This window comes from Artibeus jamaicensis, unplaced genomic scaffold (assembly GCF_021234435.1).
Source record: "Artibeus jamaicensis isolate MK-2021 breed Jamaican fruit bat unplaced genomic scaffold, CSHL_Jam_final contig_475, whole genome shotgun sequence".
NCBI lineage: Eukaryota > Metazoa > Chordata > Mammalia > Chiroptera > Phyllostomidae > Artibeus > Artibeus jamaicensis.
Window position 1 is genome coordinate 4,080,263 of NW_026521852.1, and position 16,973 is coordinate 4,097,235.

General features: G+C 48.3%; 1 protein-coding gene across 19 annotated transcripts in view; it reads left to right on the forward strand.

The window, feature by feature from the left end:
* PLEKHA6 (pleckstrin homology domain containing A6) overlaps window positions 1–16,973 on the forward strand; it is a 137,999-nt gene that overhangs the window by 77,885 nt on the left and 43,141 nt on the right. Inside the window, exon 1 of one of the 19 annotated variants that reach the window (XM_053667948.1) lies at window positions 2,897–2,983. The exons of 14 other annotated variants lie outside the window; for them this stretch is intronic. Coding sequence is in view for 1 of the 5 variants with exons in the window: in XM_053667945.1 (XP_053523920.1) it covers window positions 9,686–9,729 (44 nt within the window). In the remaining 4 variants the exon portion in view is untranslated. Of the gene's footprint in view, window positions 1–2,896; window positions 2,984–3,978; window positions 4,111–4,156; window positions 4,195–9,403; window positions 9,730–16,069; window positions 16,395–16,973 lie in introns of those variants that run through there. 4 more of the 19 variants (XM_053667946.1, XM_053667947.1, XM_053667945.1 and 1 more) reach the window with 4 other exon arrangements.

A 16,973-nucleotide genomic window follows, 5' to 3' on the forward strand; every position in this document is an offset into this window, starting at 1 on the left:
GTGTGTTGAAGAGGCTGTCATTTCGCCCCTGAATTGCCTTTATGCCTTTGTTGAAAATCAGTTGAGCTTGTGTGCAGAGTTTATTGTTGGACTCTTCTGTCTGTTTATCTATACATTCATCATTATGTGGATACCACAATGTCTCGAGGACTACAGCTTTACGGTAAGTCTTGATCTCAAGTGTATCTTCCAACTTTATTCTTTTTCAAGTTTCATTTATTCTCGGTCCTTTGAATTTCCATATAAATTTCAGAGTCAGCTTGTCAATTTTTATAAAGAATATGCCTGGATTTTGTTTGGGATTATAACTCCATAGGAAAATATGGGACAATATCTATTTTAGCAATACTGAGTCTTCTGATCCATGCAAACTATTTATCTCTCCTTTTATTTGGATTCTATTTAACTTCTCTCAGCAACATTTTGTAGTTTTCATTGTATGGGTCTTGCGTATCTTCTGTCAAATTTATCCATGTTTCATATTTTTTACACTATTGTAAGCGATGTTTTAAAATTTTTTTTGAAATTTGCAAGATTATTTACTTTTTTTTTTTTTAACTTTTTTTTATTGATTATGCCATTACATTTGTTCTATTTCCTCTCCTCCGTTCCCCTCCACCCTGCACACCCCTCCCCCACCATTCTCCCCCCTTTAGTTCATGAACACCTGTCTCAAGTTCTTTAGATTCTATATTTCCCCTACTATTCTTATCCCCCCCCCGTCTATTTTCTACCTACCATCTATGCTACTTAGTTTCTGTACCTTCTTCCCCCTTCTCCTTCTCCCACTCCCCTGTTGCTAACCCTCCATGAGATCTTCATTTCTGTGGTTCCACTCCTGATCTAGCTGTCCTCTTAATTTGCTTTTGTTTTAGGTGTGGTTGTTAATAACTGTGAGTTTGCTGTCCTTTCACTGTCCATCTTTTTTATCTTCTTTTTCTTAGGTAGGTCCCTTTAACATTTCATATAGTAAGGGCTTGGTGATGATGAACTCCTTGAATTTGGTCTTATCTGAGAAGCACTTTATCTGTCCTCCTGTTCTAAATGAAAACTTTGCTGGATAGAGCAATGTTGGTTGTAGGTCTTTGGTTTTCATGACTTGGAATACTTCTTTCCAGCCCCTTCTTGCCTGTAAGGTCTCTTTTGAGAAATCAGCTGACAGTCTGATGGGAAGTCCTTTGTAGGTGACTGTTCCCTTATCTCTTGCTGCTTCTAGGATTCTCTCTTTCATTTTAATCTTGGCTAATATAATGATGCTGTGCCTTGGTGTGTTCCTTCTTGGGTCCAACTTCTTTGGGACTCTCTGAGCTTCCTGGATTTCCTGGCAGTCTATTTCCTTTGCCAGACTGGGGAAATTGTCCTTTATTATTTGTTCAAATAAGTGTTCCACTCATGGGTGTTCCTCTTCCCCTTCTCGTATCCCTATAACTCGGATGTTGGAGCATTTAAAGATGTCCTGGAGGTTCCTAAGCCTCTCCTCATTTTTTTAAATTCTTGTTTCTTCATCCTTTTCTGTTTGGTCATTTTTTTTTTTCTCTTTCTGGTCCACTCCTTTTATTTGACTCCCAGTTTCCTTTTCATTACTGTTGGTTTCCTGTGCATTTCCCTTCATTTCAATTAGTTTAGCCTTCATATATTCCTCTAATTTGTGACTATAATCAACCAGTTCTGTGAGTATCCTGATCACCAGTGTTTTGAACTGTGCATCTGAAAGTTTTGCTATTTCTTCATCGCTTAGATTTATCGGCTCTGGGGCTCTGAGTTGTTCTTGAGCCACGTTTTGATCTGTTCGTGCCTGTTATGTACCAGGAGAGGCACCTTAGTTGTTTGCCAGGGCGGGGCCACCCAGGTCGCAGGTTTGTGATGCTGTATGTGGGTGCGGGGTCAGAGAGGGAGCAATGGCGGTCCTCTCTGCTCACCAAGGCTGCCTCACCGCTCGCCCCTGCCTGCTTATCTGAGCGCAAATGTGCGAGTCTGCCGCCCTGTGCCAGTCACTGCAAGATCTGTCTCAACGCTCGCCTCTTCACTGGTTTATCTGTGTGCAAATGTGCGACCGACTGCAGACAGACAGCCAGCAGCCCCTCTTCCCTGGGTTTCATCCGTAGCTAGCACGCACCTGGGATCCATGCCCTCAGCTGCCTGTGTACCACCCGGATCTTTTTTGCCCAACTGGCTCCGCTGCTGGTTTCACCCCTCTCACCAGTTTAGCTCCTCTCACCGGTTTAGCTGAGTGGTCCCTTATTTCTGGACTCTGTATCTGATTTTCCGTGTGGTTTGGTTATGTTTATTGTTGTTAAAACTTTGTTGTTTTTAGATTTGGTTGTGCGAGGACAAAAAGTGTTCCCACCTATGCTTCCATCTTGGCAGAAGTCCTGTTTTTAAATTTTAAATTTTTAATTGTTTGCTGCTCACATATAGAGATTCAACTGATTTTTTAAAAATATGGGCTTTATATCCTAATTCCTTTTTAAAAACTGACTTTAACAGAACAAGAGTCTGGAAATACTGAGGTTCAGGGTATTTGCATGATGTGATAATCATTTAAAATGTCGCATAAAACATCAGCATCTTTCCTTTTTTTACATCAATAACACATTCTATTAGCAACCCTGCAGCCAGCTGGGCCTGAAAAGTCTGCCAGAGACAGGAGTGGTATGGTGAATCTGACCCTCCACAGGCAGTACTTCCTCAGGTTTTGGGGGTATGCTTGATGGTGAATGAAACAGGTGGCAATGCAGTACAGCCCCTTTAAGAGACAAGGGCCAACCAGCCATCAGACCACTGGGGAGGCAGCCCAGGAGATAAGATAAGGCTCTTGGCTGGTTTAAGCGCAGGTCCTGAGCCACAGGGGCTGGACTACTGATAGACAAACAGGAACCAGGGTTGATAAGGAGAAGGTGCCAGCAACTAGACCCAGGCTGGCCAGAGGTGGAGCAGCCCAGCCACCCATATTGGAACCTGAAAGGAGAAGAGAGTATCAATTGTTAGAACAAGTGTTAGAACAAGGGCATTTGCATTGTCCTATATATTCTATCATATTTATGATCATTGCTTAAAATCCCTTCTAGACTGCACTTAAAGGCTTCATATGTAGTAAATGTCCAATAAGTATATTTATTGAGCTCTTAATGCTTTCTTTACTAATATCTTTATGCTCTAGTGAGATGCTCTGATATAGGAGCTGGAGACTACCTGATTTCTTGCTCAAACTAGAAAAATCCTGGCAAGGACTCACTCCAAAGAGCCTGGAGCTGCTCATCTGCGCATATCTGCATATATTTGCATACATCCTACACGTAGATACTTTTATGCTGGATTTAGATTTCCCTAAATTGGCTGGCTATTTTTAAAGGGCTAAAGAGGGCATCTGTGTGTACCCATTCTGCTCACCTTTCATCTGTATTCTGCGAAGATGTAAAAAACAATCTCTGCTACTTTGAAATGTAAAGACCACCACCTGTGGCCACATAGTTCATGCAGACGTGAGCAATCCTTTGCCTGTCAAGACATTTCCCTTCTTTTCTATCACAATTCCTAGTTCCACTCTCCAAACTGCTGAGTGAGGCAGGCAGTGGTTAAGGCAAAGCAATCCTCTAGCTAAACAGCCAAGCGCTGAAACCGCTTAGCCACCTCCCCGGATGGTGCACTGGCCCCGGGCAGAAGCTCTTCCTCCAACCTGAAGCCTGCCTTCCCACCACTTGTCCCAGGCCTGGGAAATGCTGTGACTACCATTGTCTGTTCTTTCTCCACCAGGAATAAATAAAAATAGCATCCCCTCCCCCAGATCCCAGCTCCTCTATTGGCCCATGAAGCAAATATTTCATAATGTGGGCTCATCCAATTGGGCATCTTGCCAGAGCCAAGCGTCTCAGGTTGTGAGTGTGCTCCAATCAGGTGGGGCGGCTGGGGTGGGACTAGAGGCCTCCCTCTGCACATGGGAGGCAGCGCACTACTCAGGTGCATGGTGTCGAGGTGAGAGTCACCACTTCCTCAGGGCTGGGAAGAAGGGACCAGGCAGTCCACCAGCCAGCTGGAGGCAGCCCAGTGCTGAAGGGGTTAAGGCCAGTCAGCATGTGTGGCTGTTAATGATTGTTACTCACCAGGGACCTGGTGAGTATTAAAGGGAAACCTTCCTCCTGTTTTGAGTGTGAAAGGAGTTAGGGTGAGAGTGCAGGGGACAGCAGAAGAGCTCTGGTGAGTGAGTTGTTGGTTTTCTATCACTGTGTGTTTGTCTGGGTGGCTGTGGACCAGGCGAGGGAATGCTAGATATATCCATTCCTGCAGCTGGAGCTGGCTTTTGTTCCAGGCAGATACAAATTCTCAGCTTAGGGCCAGATTTCTATATCATTCCTGGTTATTAGAGGGAAACCTTCAGGGTTGTTTTAGTCTGAGGAGGTAAACTACTTGGCACAGGAGCAGGAGATACAAACCATTGTCTGTTCTGTGCGGAGACAATGGTTTTGTGCAGCCACCCTGCAGGCAACGCTGCAGCCGCTTCTCTTCCTCTCTCTCCAAGCCATTGTCTCCAGAGCTCTGGGCAGAAGCGCCGTGGCCTCTCTGGAGGGACCACGGAAGGAAGGTGGAGAGGGCACAGCCAGAGGTGTGTCCCTCTTATCCTTTTTACTCAGGTGTGGAGAAGTGGAAGGGAGACATGGCCAGTCGGGCGGTGGTGCAGAGAGTTGGAGGGAGAACTCTTAACTCAGTAAAACAAAGTTGTCATTTGGGAGCACAGTTGAAATCTAGGAAGGAAGGGCACCTGTCTTTGGGGTCAGATATTTATTGCCCACTCTCCCAAACTTCCCATTCAGATCCCTTGTTACCTCACCCTCCAAAATACATGTGCCCTTTGACTCTGGCACCTTCTCGTGGACAAAAGCCCCTGGGCTCTGTCGCAGGAGATGGGTCAGCCTGACTTTCTCAGATAATGGCTGTGTGTGTGTACGTGCATGTGACAGACAGTGCATGTGACAGACAAGGAGAGCCCGATGAGTCTCCAGAGCAGAAATGTTGACTTTACCCCCTCGGAGCCAGGAGCCCTTTTGTCCTCCGCTTCCTTCTTGGGAGGAAAAAGTTTTGGATGGAATAATGGTGATGTGAGATGGCTCTGGAGGGGTCTTTGATTAGGAACAGAGAGTGCTTCTGTGCCTTGAAGGCAGATCTGGGAGATAAGGTAAAAACACCTGGTGGCTGGCTTTTCTTAGTGCTTTCTGTGGCTGGACTGCCCTCAGGCAAACAGAAACTGGGCACAGCAGGGGAGGTGCCAGCCCTGAGAGCCACAGGGCAAGAGCAAAACAGCCAAGTTTCTGGGCATGTAAGCCAAGCAAGAGGAGGAGGTAGAGACTGGGAGCTGAGTGGGGCCACTTGTCATGATCTGCCTGGTACTGAGAGTTGGATGCAAACGCAACCAGCCTTCCAGGAGCAGCACACATAGGAACTGCAGCTCCCAGCCAGTGGGGGCTCCATGGGTGAGCGTGGTGCGGTCACCCCACATGCTCAGAAGGGCTTGGTGTACAGCTCTGCTATTGCCATCCTGAGATTTTTATTGTTTTCATTTTTGATTTTTTATAGTTTATGCTATTACAGATGTCCCTTCCCCCCTCCACCCTGCCCGACCCCCTTTTCCGTAGTCCATCTCCCCACTGTCTGCGGGTCTTCCATGTATGTGCTTTGACTAGTCCCTGCACCTTCTTTCAGTCGGCCCCTCCACCTTCCTCCCTGCTTACAGCTGTTGATCTATTCCCCAGTTACGACATTTTTAATTTGCAAGGGGCTCTGCCTTTTTTATTTTTGCACAGGGCATCGTAAATTACACAGCCCCTGCTATTCCAGGCTCAGCCAGAAGTTGGAGCAGCAAGGTAGTTGTTCGTGTGCTGCAACAGGTGTAGAGATGCACCTGTTACTCAGGTGTCAGTTACCAAGACTGGCTTCTGTCCTAACGCAGACCAGCACAGCATCCCTTTTCCTGTCCTCTTCTCTACTGGACTCCCAAAGCATTCTGTTTCTCCTTGTCACAGCTCATCTTCTTTCAAGGCCACTGCATGGCAGAGGGACAAGGGAGGGAATGTTAATGTCCCTCACTTGATTCCCATCCTCCTTTCCCTTCTTCCCAGGCTCCTGCTTTCCCTCGTCTGGGCTCCAGGCCAGGGTCTGGGCCTGGGAGTGCTTCTACCACTCTTCTGAGGTCTTTCCTCCCTTCTCTAAGCCATGGTCGTCCATGAACACACTCTGGCTCCTGCTTCATATGCCATTTGTTAGCATGGGTTTGATCAGGTCTGGGTGGGTGTAAGGGCTGGAAGACTCCTCAGCCTGCTGTCCTTGGTAGCAGCTCCTTTCTCCCTTCCCCTGTGCTGGCTCGTCTTGCTCTGGACCGAAAGACCCCGCAGACCACCTCTTTCCTCTTCCTCCTTGACGCCTTGGTCAGAAGTTGGCCAATCTCTGAAGAAAGGGAAGGCAGGAGGGAGGATGTCCTCTGTGTCTCTGGACTTTTTCTCCCGAACCCCTTTGCACTTTTTTTCTCTCCTCTCCCCACCTCCTTGAGCTGCAGTGTAACCTTTCCCAAATGCCCCCCACCCCACACCACCTGCCCCTAGTAGGGCTGTTAGTAACAATCTTTCTATTTTTATTTAATTTTTAAATTTTAATTTTTTTCCTTATTTTACCCTTAATAAATGAACACAGGGACATCTTCGGGAAGTCAGAAGGGTGAGATATATCATAGAAAGGAAGGAAAGGAGGGAGGAAGAGAGGGAGGGAGAGAAGCATCGATGTGAGAGGGAACCATCAGGCGCCTCCTGCTCACATCCCAACCAGGCATCAGACCTGCATCCTAGGTATGTGCCTTGACCAGGAATCAAACCCACAACCTTCTTGCTGAACGGGAGGATGCTCCAACCAGCTGAGCCACTAGACTAGGGCAGTAACAGTATTTTTAAACTCTGGAGGGGAGTCTTAAGACACAGAATTTAAACATTGATAGATTATCCAAATTAATTTTAATGGACTTTGAAATGTATCATTTGATTTTATATTTGTAACATTTTTGTTACTGTTGCTGGCAGGAGATTTCTGGGGTTTTTTTTTTCTGTTTAACTGAAGACTGTAAGGGCACATGTATTCCTGGAGGACACTGAGCACACAGCTGGTGGAAGGACAGACTAGTTGGAAGTCAAGTACTTCACAGACTACCAGAACATTAGAACTGGACAGCGGCTTAGAGAATATCTAGCCCAGTGCACAATAGGCTGTCTGCCTGTGGAACGTGCTACAGCTGCTCTGTCCAGTGTGGTAGCCACTGTGGCTATTGAAATGTGGCTGGTATGACTGAGGAACTGGGTTTTCATTTTATTTAATTTTAATGATTAATTATAAACAGTTACACATAACTGATGGCTACTAAATCAGATGGCACAGATTTGAGATCGTGCTACTAGTTTTTTTATTCCTTTACTTTATTAATGTTTATAACTTCAGACACTTAGCAACTATTACATGTCAAGCATTCTCCCGCACCAGAAAATTTTAACCAGTGTGCTGCAAGAATTTTTAAAATATGTGACACCTGGCTGTTTAGTCAGAAGCACTGACCTCTTTTCCCTTAGACTGTCAAATAAAAAAATGACAGCAGCCAGTTCAGCAATAACCGTCTGTTGTGAATGCCTCATCTTGAACCATAAACATACAGGTCATATAATAGAGTTGCACCTTACAGGTCAGATTGCATAATAAGGTTGCATCTTATTGTGTAACTCTTGGTACCAGAAATCCTCATGTACAAAAGTATAAGCGCCTGATTTTTTTGTAAGTTACTTTGGAGCAAAAAGTGTAGGTGATAGATTTGCAAATCAACCAAAACTGTACCTATTTTTGTCAGATTGGTGAAAAATACATTTTTTGGAGTGCTACAGAATTTTAGTCATTAGTTTATGTGTACCAGGAGATGAAAAAGGTTGAGAATTGCTGTCCTAGATGCTTTAAGTGTGGCCTCATTTAATCCTCACAGTAACTCCAGTGTCACTGCATGTCACAGATGCAGAACCTGAGGCCAGGCAGGTAGCAGATCTGTGCTGAAAGCCTGTCCTCCCCCTTTTCTTTGAGGATAATCCATGCGCGGTCCATTCTTGGTCTTCACCAGACAACTTTCTTCAAATGTTCTCCAAGTCCTTTCCCATCCAAATCTTTTCTGCTCTGAGATGTCAGAGGAGCTCATGACAATTGTCCCCAGTCCACAGAAGGACACAACACCAACGCCTCGCCCCAGGCATAGCTGTTTTCTGCCTGGTTCCACTGGTGGCCCTTGTCCCAAGCTCCTCTTGTATCCTCCCTCTAGCAGACCACAATCCAGGACATTCCTCTGCCCTCTGAGCCCTTGGCAGGCTCCCCAAGTACATAGAAAGTTCCAGACTCCTCAGTTCTGGCAAAGGAGATGTTCAGAATTTCCCACAATCCATGTGTGCCCCCACTGGCCTGTAACTCCCAGTCTAGGAGGGACAAGCAGCTGAGCCTCCCTCAGGGCACAGGGGCAGACCCACCTGGTGTTCCCAGGAGCAGCTCCACCCTAGAGATGTGCTGCCTTCCCACCTGCCTCTGCACCCTCACCCCATGCAGACCCTCAGGTGAAGGCTCCTTCCTCCAGAAGTAGTCGCCCAGGCTCCTGCTCTCCCACTCCCATGGATTTAGTGCTCTCCTCTTCCACAGACAAATCCTCTGCTTTGTAGACGCTTTTCAGAATCCAGCTGGCCACTAGGGAGGGGGCAGAGAGAGGAGGGGCCACGGAGCAGATGGCGAACCTGCTCATGGGATCTGGCGAGACTAATTTGAGGCTGAACTCTCCTGCTTCTTTCACTCACAATTCAACATCTCAGAGCAGAATGGCACACGGCCCCATCCCAGCCATGGTCAGAACACTGGCCTGCTTCTACAGCCACTCCTTAGACAGCCCTTTGGTTCCTGCGGTGTGTGACTGCTGGAGACAGGGCACAGAGACAAAGAAGGCTAGGCTGTAAGGGGTGTGGATGTGACTGCTCCTCCACGTCTCTGCACTTAGGCAGGACCCCCACCCCACATCACACGCAGTGGGAGGGTCTGTGACTTTCATCCTTGCATCCTCCCAGCAGGCCATGGGGCTGGACTTTCCCTGAATGGTGAAGCTCTCTTCCTTTTCTTTCTTGGAGACTAGGAGCTCAGGTTGGGCAGATAGAAGGGACTAGGGCAACCAAGGAGTCGGGGACTTTGTCTTGACTCTCCTGTCACTATAGCCGGGGCAGTGGACCTCAGTTTCCCTGATTCTAAAAGGGGCCTTGTCTTCCTTCCAATGCAAGGACCAGGGACCACACCCATGAGTTTAGATTTTCCCCTCAGCTCTGACCCCTCACAGCATGATCATTTTTCTTCCTCTGCTGTCTAGTCTGCTGGAAATTTGTGTTGTCTACTGAACAAGACTTCACTTGCTACCATTGTTTCATTCTCAAAAGAGGAAACTAAGGTACAGAACAGCTTGACCCTCAAAAATTGCTGGACTGGGAACCAAAAAGGCATTTGTTGTAGCTTTTGAGAATGTGGAAGGAAGGACACCAACCTGGCTTCATACGAACACTCACTGTGTAAAATTCTTTCCTGCGGGGTGGAGTCACTGCTCTCTGTGGGGCACCAGAACCAAATCTGCTGAGCTAGGAATGAACGACCTTCCATGGGCCTGGGAGAGGACAGCTGGGCTGCCTCAGCCTCTGAAAGGTAGGGGGTTGGGCTTGGGCTCAGAGCTGGGGGAGGAGGGGTGATTAATTATTGCCCTGCCCTGTTACCTCTTGGGGCTCTTTCTGTGTGGCCAACTGTCAGGAGAAGGCAACATGGAGGCCGAGGGGAGGGGACTGGAGCCTTCTCCCTCTTACTATCTGGCTTAGCTGGAGGTTTAGAGAAGGAAAATATGGGGCTGGAGCCCCAGGAAGCTCCTTTTTCTCCCCCTTGCATTTCCCTCTCCTCCTTGCAGGGAGCAAGACGAAAGCCCAAGGACAGGAGTGTGAGGTGCCCTGGGGAGCTGGGTTGGCCCAATTTTCCATGCTGGGACAGAGTGTGAGGGAAAAATGCCTTCTTCCTGACCACGGCCACCTCTGGGCCCCAGAACCACGGTTTTCAACACTTGGAGGGACATCCGTGTTCAGACAGTTCAGGAATGGCTACCCAAGGAACGACAACCAACAATGTGTCCATCTTGCGAGACACTGGCGTGGGGTGCTGGAGGGCCCTGTGGTGTCTCTGGGTCACTGAGAGTGGGGAGGGCACTCGAGAGGCTGGCAGAGCAGCTCCTTACCAACCAATAAGGGGGAAGTTCCACATTTTAGTAATTGGCATGGCAGTGCTGAATATCCACCCCGGTTGTCTTCATTTTCCAGAAGACAAAAAAAATCATAAAGTAAAATAATCAGTTCAAAGATGAGATCATCCAAGCTATGATGGAAGATCTTCATGAAGATTCCCCACAAAGTTCTTCTGAGAGATATTCAGACCTCCCACATTTACACATGCATGCACACATACACTATACACAGACACATATGTATACATTATACATGTGTATGCACATTTACACATACTGTACACAACAAATGCTGCACAACACATACATAGATATGCATACACACATACAACAGACATGTACACAACCATGTACACACAGACACATATACTATAACACATAGACACATCTCACCTAACATACGTACGTATACACATACACACAAACACGCAGATGCTTATGCACATATTACACACAGACACACACTACACACAGGCTTATCACACACCGTGCATATAGACACACAACATACACAAATAGACACATACCACACACTGCACACTACCCACAGAGACAACACACGCACAGAGACAGACATGCACGCACAGACACAGCACACACAGAGGCATATACACAGGCACGTACACATGCGCACAGTGAGCTGTTACACTGACTAAAGAGTACACAGGCCCTTCCATCCTTACCCCACTGCCTTTGGCTTTCCTCTTTCCTGTTATTTGAATAAAAGCAACGCAGATGGGAAAGGACACCCACTTAGGATGGGAAGAAAGAAGCCCAGATCTGGTCCCTGATCTGTGATTTCCATCCCTTGGCTCCTGAACCAGATCTTGTGCTTTCTGCCTGAGGTGAGGGCCCGGCTCAGGGCTACCTTCCCCAGTGTCCCCTGACTGGCCATCGTTGGGAAGGAAATGTGTTTTCACCCTGAGGGGAAAGGTGGGGTATGAGCACAGGCAGTTAAGTGGGAAAGAGCAGTGCAGGTTTTACCTCCTGGACATTCAGCCCACTGGCCTAGCATTTTCAGAGGCTGTGACCTTGATCACAGGAGGACGCCCTCTTCAAGTCATTTTTGAAATTACTGAGGCATAGGAGGAGAGGCGGGGCCAGGACAGGAGAGGGAGCGAGTGCAAGTACAAGTATAAGGCCGGCAGCTGAGCCCCCAGAGCCTGCAGAAGTGGTGTTTTGATCTGTAGGCAGCAAATGGAAAAGAGACCATGTCTTTAGAGGAGCTCCACGCTTGCAAATACCCAGAGGTGCCACCAGGCTTGACTCACTTAGGCCTCTTCTCTGTGTGCAACAACCGTGAGGAGAACAGAGGGATGCTGGCAGGGAGGAGTCGGCTGGGGTGTGTATGTTTTCCTAGGGATGACTAGGGGAGCTCCAGGAAGCAGGCACATCAGGGTTGTTGGAGATGTAAACCTAGCTGGGTTTTAATTGGGACAGAATGCCGGAGCAGATAAAGTGCCTTGAAAATAATGATGAGATCCAGAAGGGGGAGGTGATGAGAAGGAGCCAAACCTCTCCCCACCTTCCCCTATGTTGGCAGTAGAAATCCTCCCTGGTGTGGACAGCGCTGGCTTGGAATTGGCTAGCCAGAGGAAAAGAATGAAGTGGGAGGGGCGGGCCATAGGCAGCCGTCCTTCCCACTCACCTCGCTGTCCTCTCTCCATCTAATGAGCTGTAACGCCAGAAGCAAGAGCATTCTCCAGATGAGGAAGCCTGGCCAGGGCTAATTCTCTGTCAGCAGATTCTCAGGAGCTATGGAAATGAAGCAGCTTGGTGTACAGCAGATAACCAAGAGAGGCCCAGGGATGGAAGGAGTTGAGTGCCTTCCTGTAGTTGTTTAATATCTATCACAGTGGGAGCTCTGGGCATCTGGCCCAGTGTGTGCGTGTGCAAACATGCATGCCTGCGAAGCGTCGTGAAGATCCAGGTTGAACTTGCTGCCTTTCAGTGTGTAGTGCCAGATATCACCCCAGATAGATGCTGATTCTCGGGGAGGACATTTGGAGAGAAATCAGTATGCAGATATGTCTGCAGTGAGGTTGTCATTAGGGCATTAGAGACTTAGAGTGACTTCTCAACTGGAGAAACCCCCAACTAGATGGAGAGACAATGCCTGGACGGCAGAGAGGATCTGCCTCTTTTCTTTGTCATTTACTGGACCTTGGTGCTGCTGGAATGCCAGCCCCTCATGCCGAGCCTTCTAAACCCTGAGTCCCTGTGATGGCATTTTCTAGCTTCAGCACCTGGCATATTTCTTTATTTGTTTTTAAGCAAAATTATCAAAACCATTATGTCTTATGCATAAAACATTTCACATTTTAGAAAGTTTACAGCTGTTATTTGATAGGATAAAAACTAAGGGCCACTGTGTCTGGTGTGGCTTAGTGGATTGAGCACCATCCTGCGAACCAAAAGGATGCCAGTTTGATTCCCAGTCATTGTACATGTCTGGATTGCAGACCTGGTCCCCAGTAGGGGGCGCACAAGAGACAACCACACATTGGTGTTTCCCTCTTTCTCTCTTCTTTCCCCTCTCTCTAAAAATAAATAAATAAAATCTTTAAAAAATAAGTAAATAAAATCTAAAAAACAAAACAAGGTGCAAAGAAGTTAAATCAAAGTGCTAATTCATGTTGCATCTTGGACCAAAAGCCTGTTCCTGCCAATTCTCTTTCCACTGATGACACTGCCATTGGGGCCACCTTCACAGGAACAGGGGACAGGGTTAACACCTGGTGGGCAACCCAGGAGTTTAGGGATGCTCCTGCCTCCACCCCCAAGTCTCCTTTATTACCTTTCCTTGGTGGAATTTGAGAGGTCTCTTTGGAGATGTGTTCATAACCACTCATCCTTGAGAAATGAGGGCCCTTTGTCATCTCAGAAGAAAGGGCAAAGGAGAGTGAAAACTGATTAGCCCTCTTTGTTTCCTTTTTAAAAAAAATTAATTAATTTATTTATCTTGAGAAGGGAAGGGAAGGAGAGAGGGAGAGAAGTATCAATGTATGGCTGCTTCTCGTGTGTTTCCTGCTGGGAACTGGCCCCTGCTAGGAACTGGCCTGCAACCCAGGCATGTGCCCTGACTGGCAATCGAACCGTGATCTTTTGGTTCACAGGCCTGCTCTCAATCCACTGAGCTACACCAGCCAGGGCCTCTTTGTTTCCTTTTAAAAAAATGTTCTGCACCTGGTAAATTCTTCCTGATGTCAAAACTGAAATGAAAAGCTGCCGTTCTGTGTAATTTAGTGGCTAAGGAAAAGAACCTGAGCTAGGCATTCTGTGTGCTGTTGTGCTGATATAACCAAGGATTTCAGAGCTCTCAACAGGCAGGGCAAACTATTGAGCCTCCTTTCCTATTCCCTGTGCTGCCTTCACTGGGCACGGGAGAAGTAATTCAACTTGCAACTTAAGCAAAGGCTGTGGGAGGCCCCTGAGCTCAACTTGAAAGGAAAGGGGGTATTTTTCTTCTAGAGAAAGAAAACTCATTTTCCCAATGCACCTCCACCCCCTCCTGCTGTGCAGAGGAGCTTAATTGTCATCCCTTCCTAATGAAGGTGGATCAAAGCCAAATTGTGTGTTCAGGGGGAAGCCAGGCAGGGGAGTTAAGGGGTGAGGGGGCAGAAACAACTTCTCTCATGGAGAGGAAGTAATTAATTTTAAGAGAGAGCAGAGATAGGAAACCCTTGGTAATAGAATGTCAAACTCCAAATGCAAGTGGATAAAAATTAAATCAGCACAGAGAGTTTCTTTTGTTCGTTCATTCAACACATACTGTTCTGCTGTGTGTAGGCAGAGACCTCAGGTGTGCATCAGAGGCCCAGCTGTCCGTGACCACAGCAGCGTTTGGGAGCCTGGGTAGGGAGAATGCGGCATCTGGAAACCGAAGCCTCTTGTCATTAGGAGAAAACATTGGCAAACGTACCATTAAATGTCTGAGTTTATTGGCCTTTTGATTTTAGGATTGGTTGCTTAAATATCAACAGCTGTTGATCCCAGCTCTATCTGACCAGCCTGTTTTATCACAGGTTGAATAATAATGTTGTCCATCTGCTCTTCTGTTCGTTGATTGCACTGTCCTCTGACCAAGTTCTGTCCTCAATCCAAAACATGATTAGCCTCTCCCTTTCAATGTCTGTTGTGACATCACAGAATTGCCATAACAACAGACTGTGATGTCACCAGAATGCCTGGTGCTGCTGAAAGGAACCACATCGGTCAGAAAGGGTTTTGTCTTCCAAAGATAAAAATGGATTAATCTTGAAAGCCAGAGGGACTGAAATTGGCTAACAAAAAGAGCTCTCAGCAGTGTAAGAACAGTGGATCTGGAGCCTTTCTTACTTGAACCCCTTACAAACAACCAGAGCACTTAATGAAATGGACTGAGAGCCAGTGGGCTTGCCTGGAGGTAGGAAAATGGAAGGGACGCCCTTCTGAGGCCTTGCATCCACTCCAGGACCCGTAAGTCACAGACGACATTAGGAGAAGGGGAAATTTGCGGTGTCTCAAGAGCTCAGGGGAATGAACCAAAATGCAGATCTCCTTGCCCTTGAGCAGATCTGACAGTTGCCAGCTGGAATTGATCATGTTGCATCTGGGAAGATTTTCAAAAATAAACACATGATGACCCCCCTCAGCCCCATTTGCTGCCCTCTTCATTGAAAGCTTCAGGAAGAAGCTTTCCTTCAATTTTGCCCAAGCAAAGAAGCCAGTTCTTGCCACCAGCTCTGGCTCTACAACACCAGCACCTTGTGCTCCACATGCTCCTCATCAGCTGGACCACCCTAAGCAGAGGGTAAGGGAGCTGGCGCTGTGTGGAACGGGAGCGTGTAGGGGACTTGGCGGAGAAGCTTTGCTCATTCTGCTCCTCCAGACGGAAGAAGGCTGGGAAGGCTGAGAGGAGAGATGAGATGTAATCAACCTCAGCTTCTAGGCAGCATGGCAACAGTGTGAATCAGAGCTTCATTTAACCCTTCTGCCACAGGATCAGAAGCATCTCTGGGAAGCAAGTTGATTTTATCCCAAGGGCCCATGTCCTGGGCTGGGAGTTGTATGCAGGGAGAACTGTCTTCCCACAGGTCTGCTGGCTGAGTTTCTGCCATGAACCTGGGCAGGCAGCCCCAGACTCCTCCGCCTGCCCAGCTGCTCTGTGTCCTTAGCTCAGTGAGGTCAGACTACCTGGAAGTTGTACACCTGCTCCACGTACGCCTGTGTCTCCATCTCAGCATTTTCTCCTTGGGACTTGGACTGGGAGGAGCATCCCCTGCTTGCTTGCTGTGCCTGGAGCACTCTGGGGGCTAAATGCTGCGGGGCCACAAACCCCCTCGGGTACCTGGGCATCCCTCCCACCACCTGGGGAGAGCCCTCCCCCTTCCCTCCTGCTAGAGCCAAGAGGAGGGGGGACCAGCAGTGTTTGGAGCTCGGCCAGGGCCCTTCGCGGGACCAAAGGACTTACTGCTCAGAGGGATGGTAGGAGCAGGGTGGCTGGTGGGTCCTCTGAGGCTGCCGAACCGGGACAGAGCTGCTAAAAAGATGTTGAAATTTCGGGCTGATCGCCGGGTCAGGTAGGAATGTCTTCAGTGGACATGAGCCAAGTGACGTGGGAGCTTGTGGAGTTGGCAGCTCCTTAGATCTGGGGCTTCAGAGTGTGGGGTCTGTCTGACCCAGAGGAAGGAGAGCAGTTAGGTCAGTGGCTGCTGCATTGCAGTGCTTGTCAAGGGGAAGCTATTTTGAAATTGGTGTTGCTGGGTAGGAGAGTCTGGGGCAGGGAGAGATTCGCCATGCCCTGGAAGAAGTGTGCCAGCCGCCAGCAAACTGTGCTTCTGTGCATGTGTGAGTGTGCGTTTACTAGGGCCTGCAGGGAAGGTCTCAGCAGAGTTAGCTCAGGAACATGTAGAGCAGAAGGGGGCTGGGGTGGCAGACAAGTGCTCTGTGCCACTGGGGAAAAGCAGAGACCTTGGCTCCTTGAGGACCTGAGCCGTCACAGACTGCCAGCCCCCTGGACCCCGAGTTAGGGCAGAGCCAGGGATGAGGGCAACTAAACAGCTACCCTCCCTTGCAAAGCTCCCCTGCAGTTAGGTCAAAGAGAGTAAGTATCCTGGTTGGATCTGGCAGGGAGGGAGGAAGGGAGGAAGGGAGGGAGGAAGAGAGTTTGGGAAATGGGAGCAGGTGATCAATGTTGTAGTGTTAGAACCCCGGCCAGGTGGACAGGGCCAGAGTTAGGGTCCTGGTCAGCAAGCCCGGGCTGCAAAACCTAGATTTCTTTTAGGCTGTAGCCGTCGTCCACTGTGCTTCTACCTACCACATGTCTTTGAATTCCATCTGAAGAGGACTGGTTTGGAAGCTGAAAAAAATGCCTTTTGACATTATCTTTAGCTTCAACAGAGAGCTCAGGGGCTGGGATGTGCCCAGGGCTATTGAAAGGGGGTCTCCACAAGGTTATTTTGCTTCTCTCGTGCAGCCGAAGGGATCAAACTAAAGCCTCCTTCCTCTGGCACGAGCTGACCAGCTAGCCCTCCGCTGTGGGAGCACAAATGTGGCCAGCTGGTGTTGGGACCCACAGCCTTGCCACAGCCTCCACCGGCTCTGCCCAGGGGTGGACCGAGCCTGCTCTGTGCTCTCAGAAGTGTCTTTCTCAAGAGGGGTGGGTAAAGGGGATCTTAACACT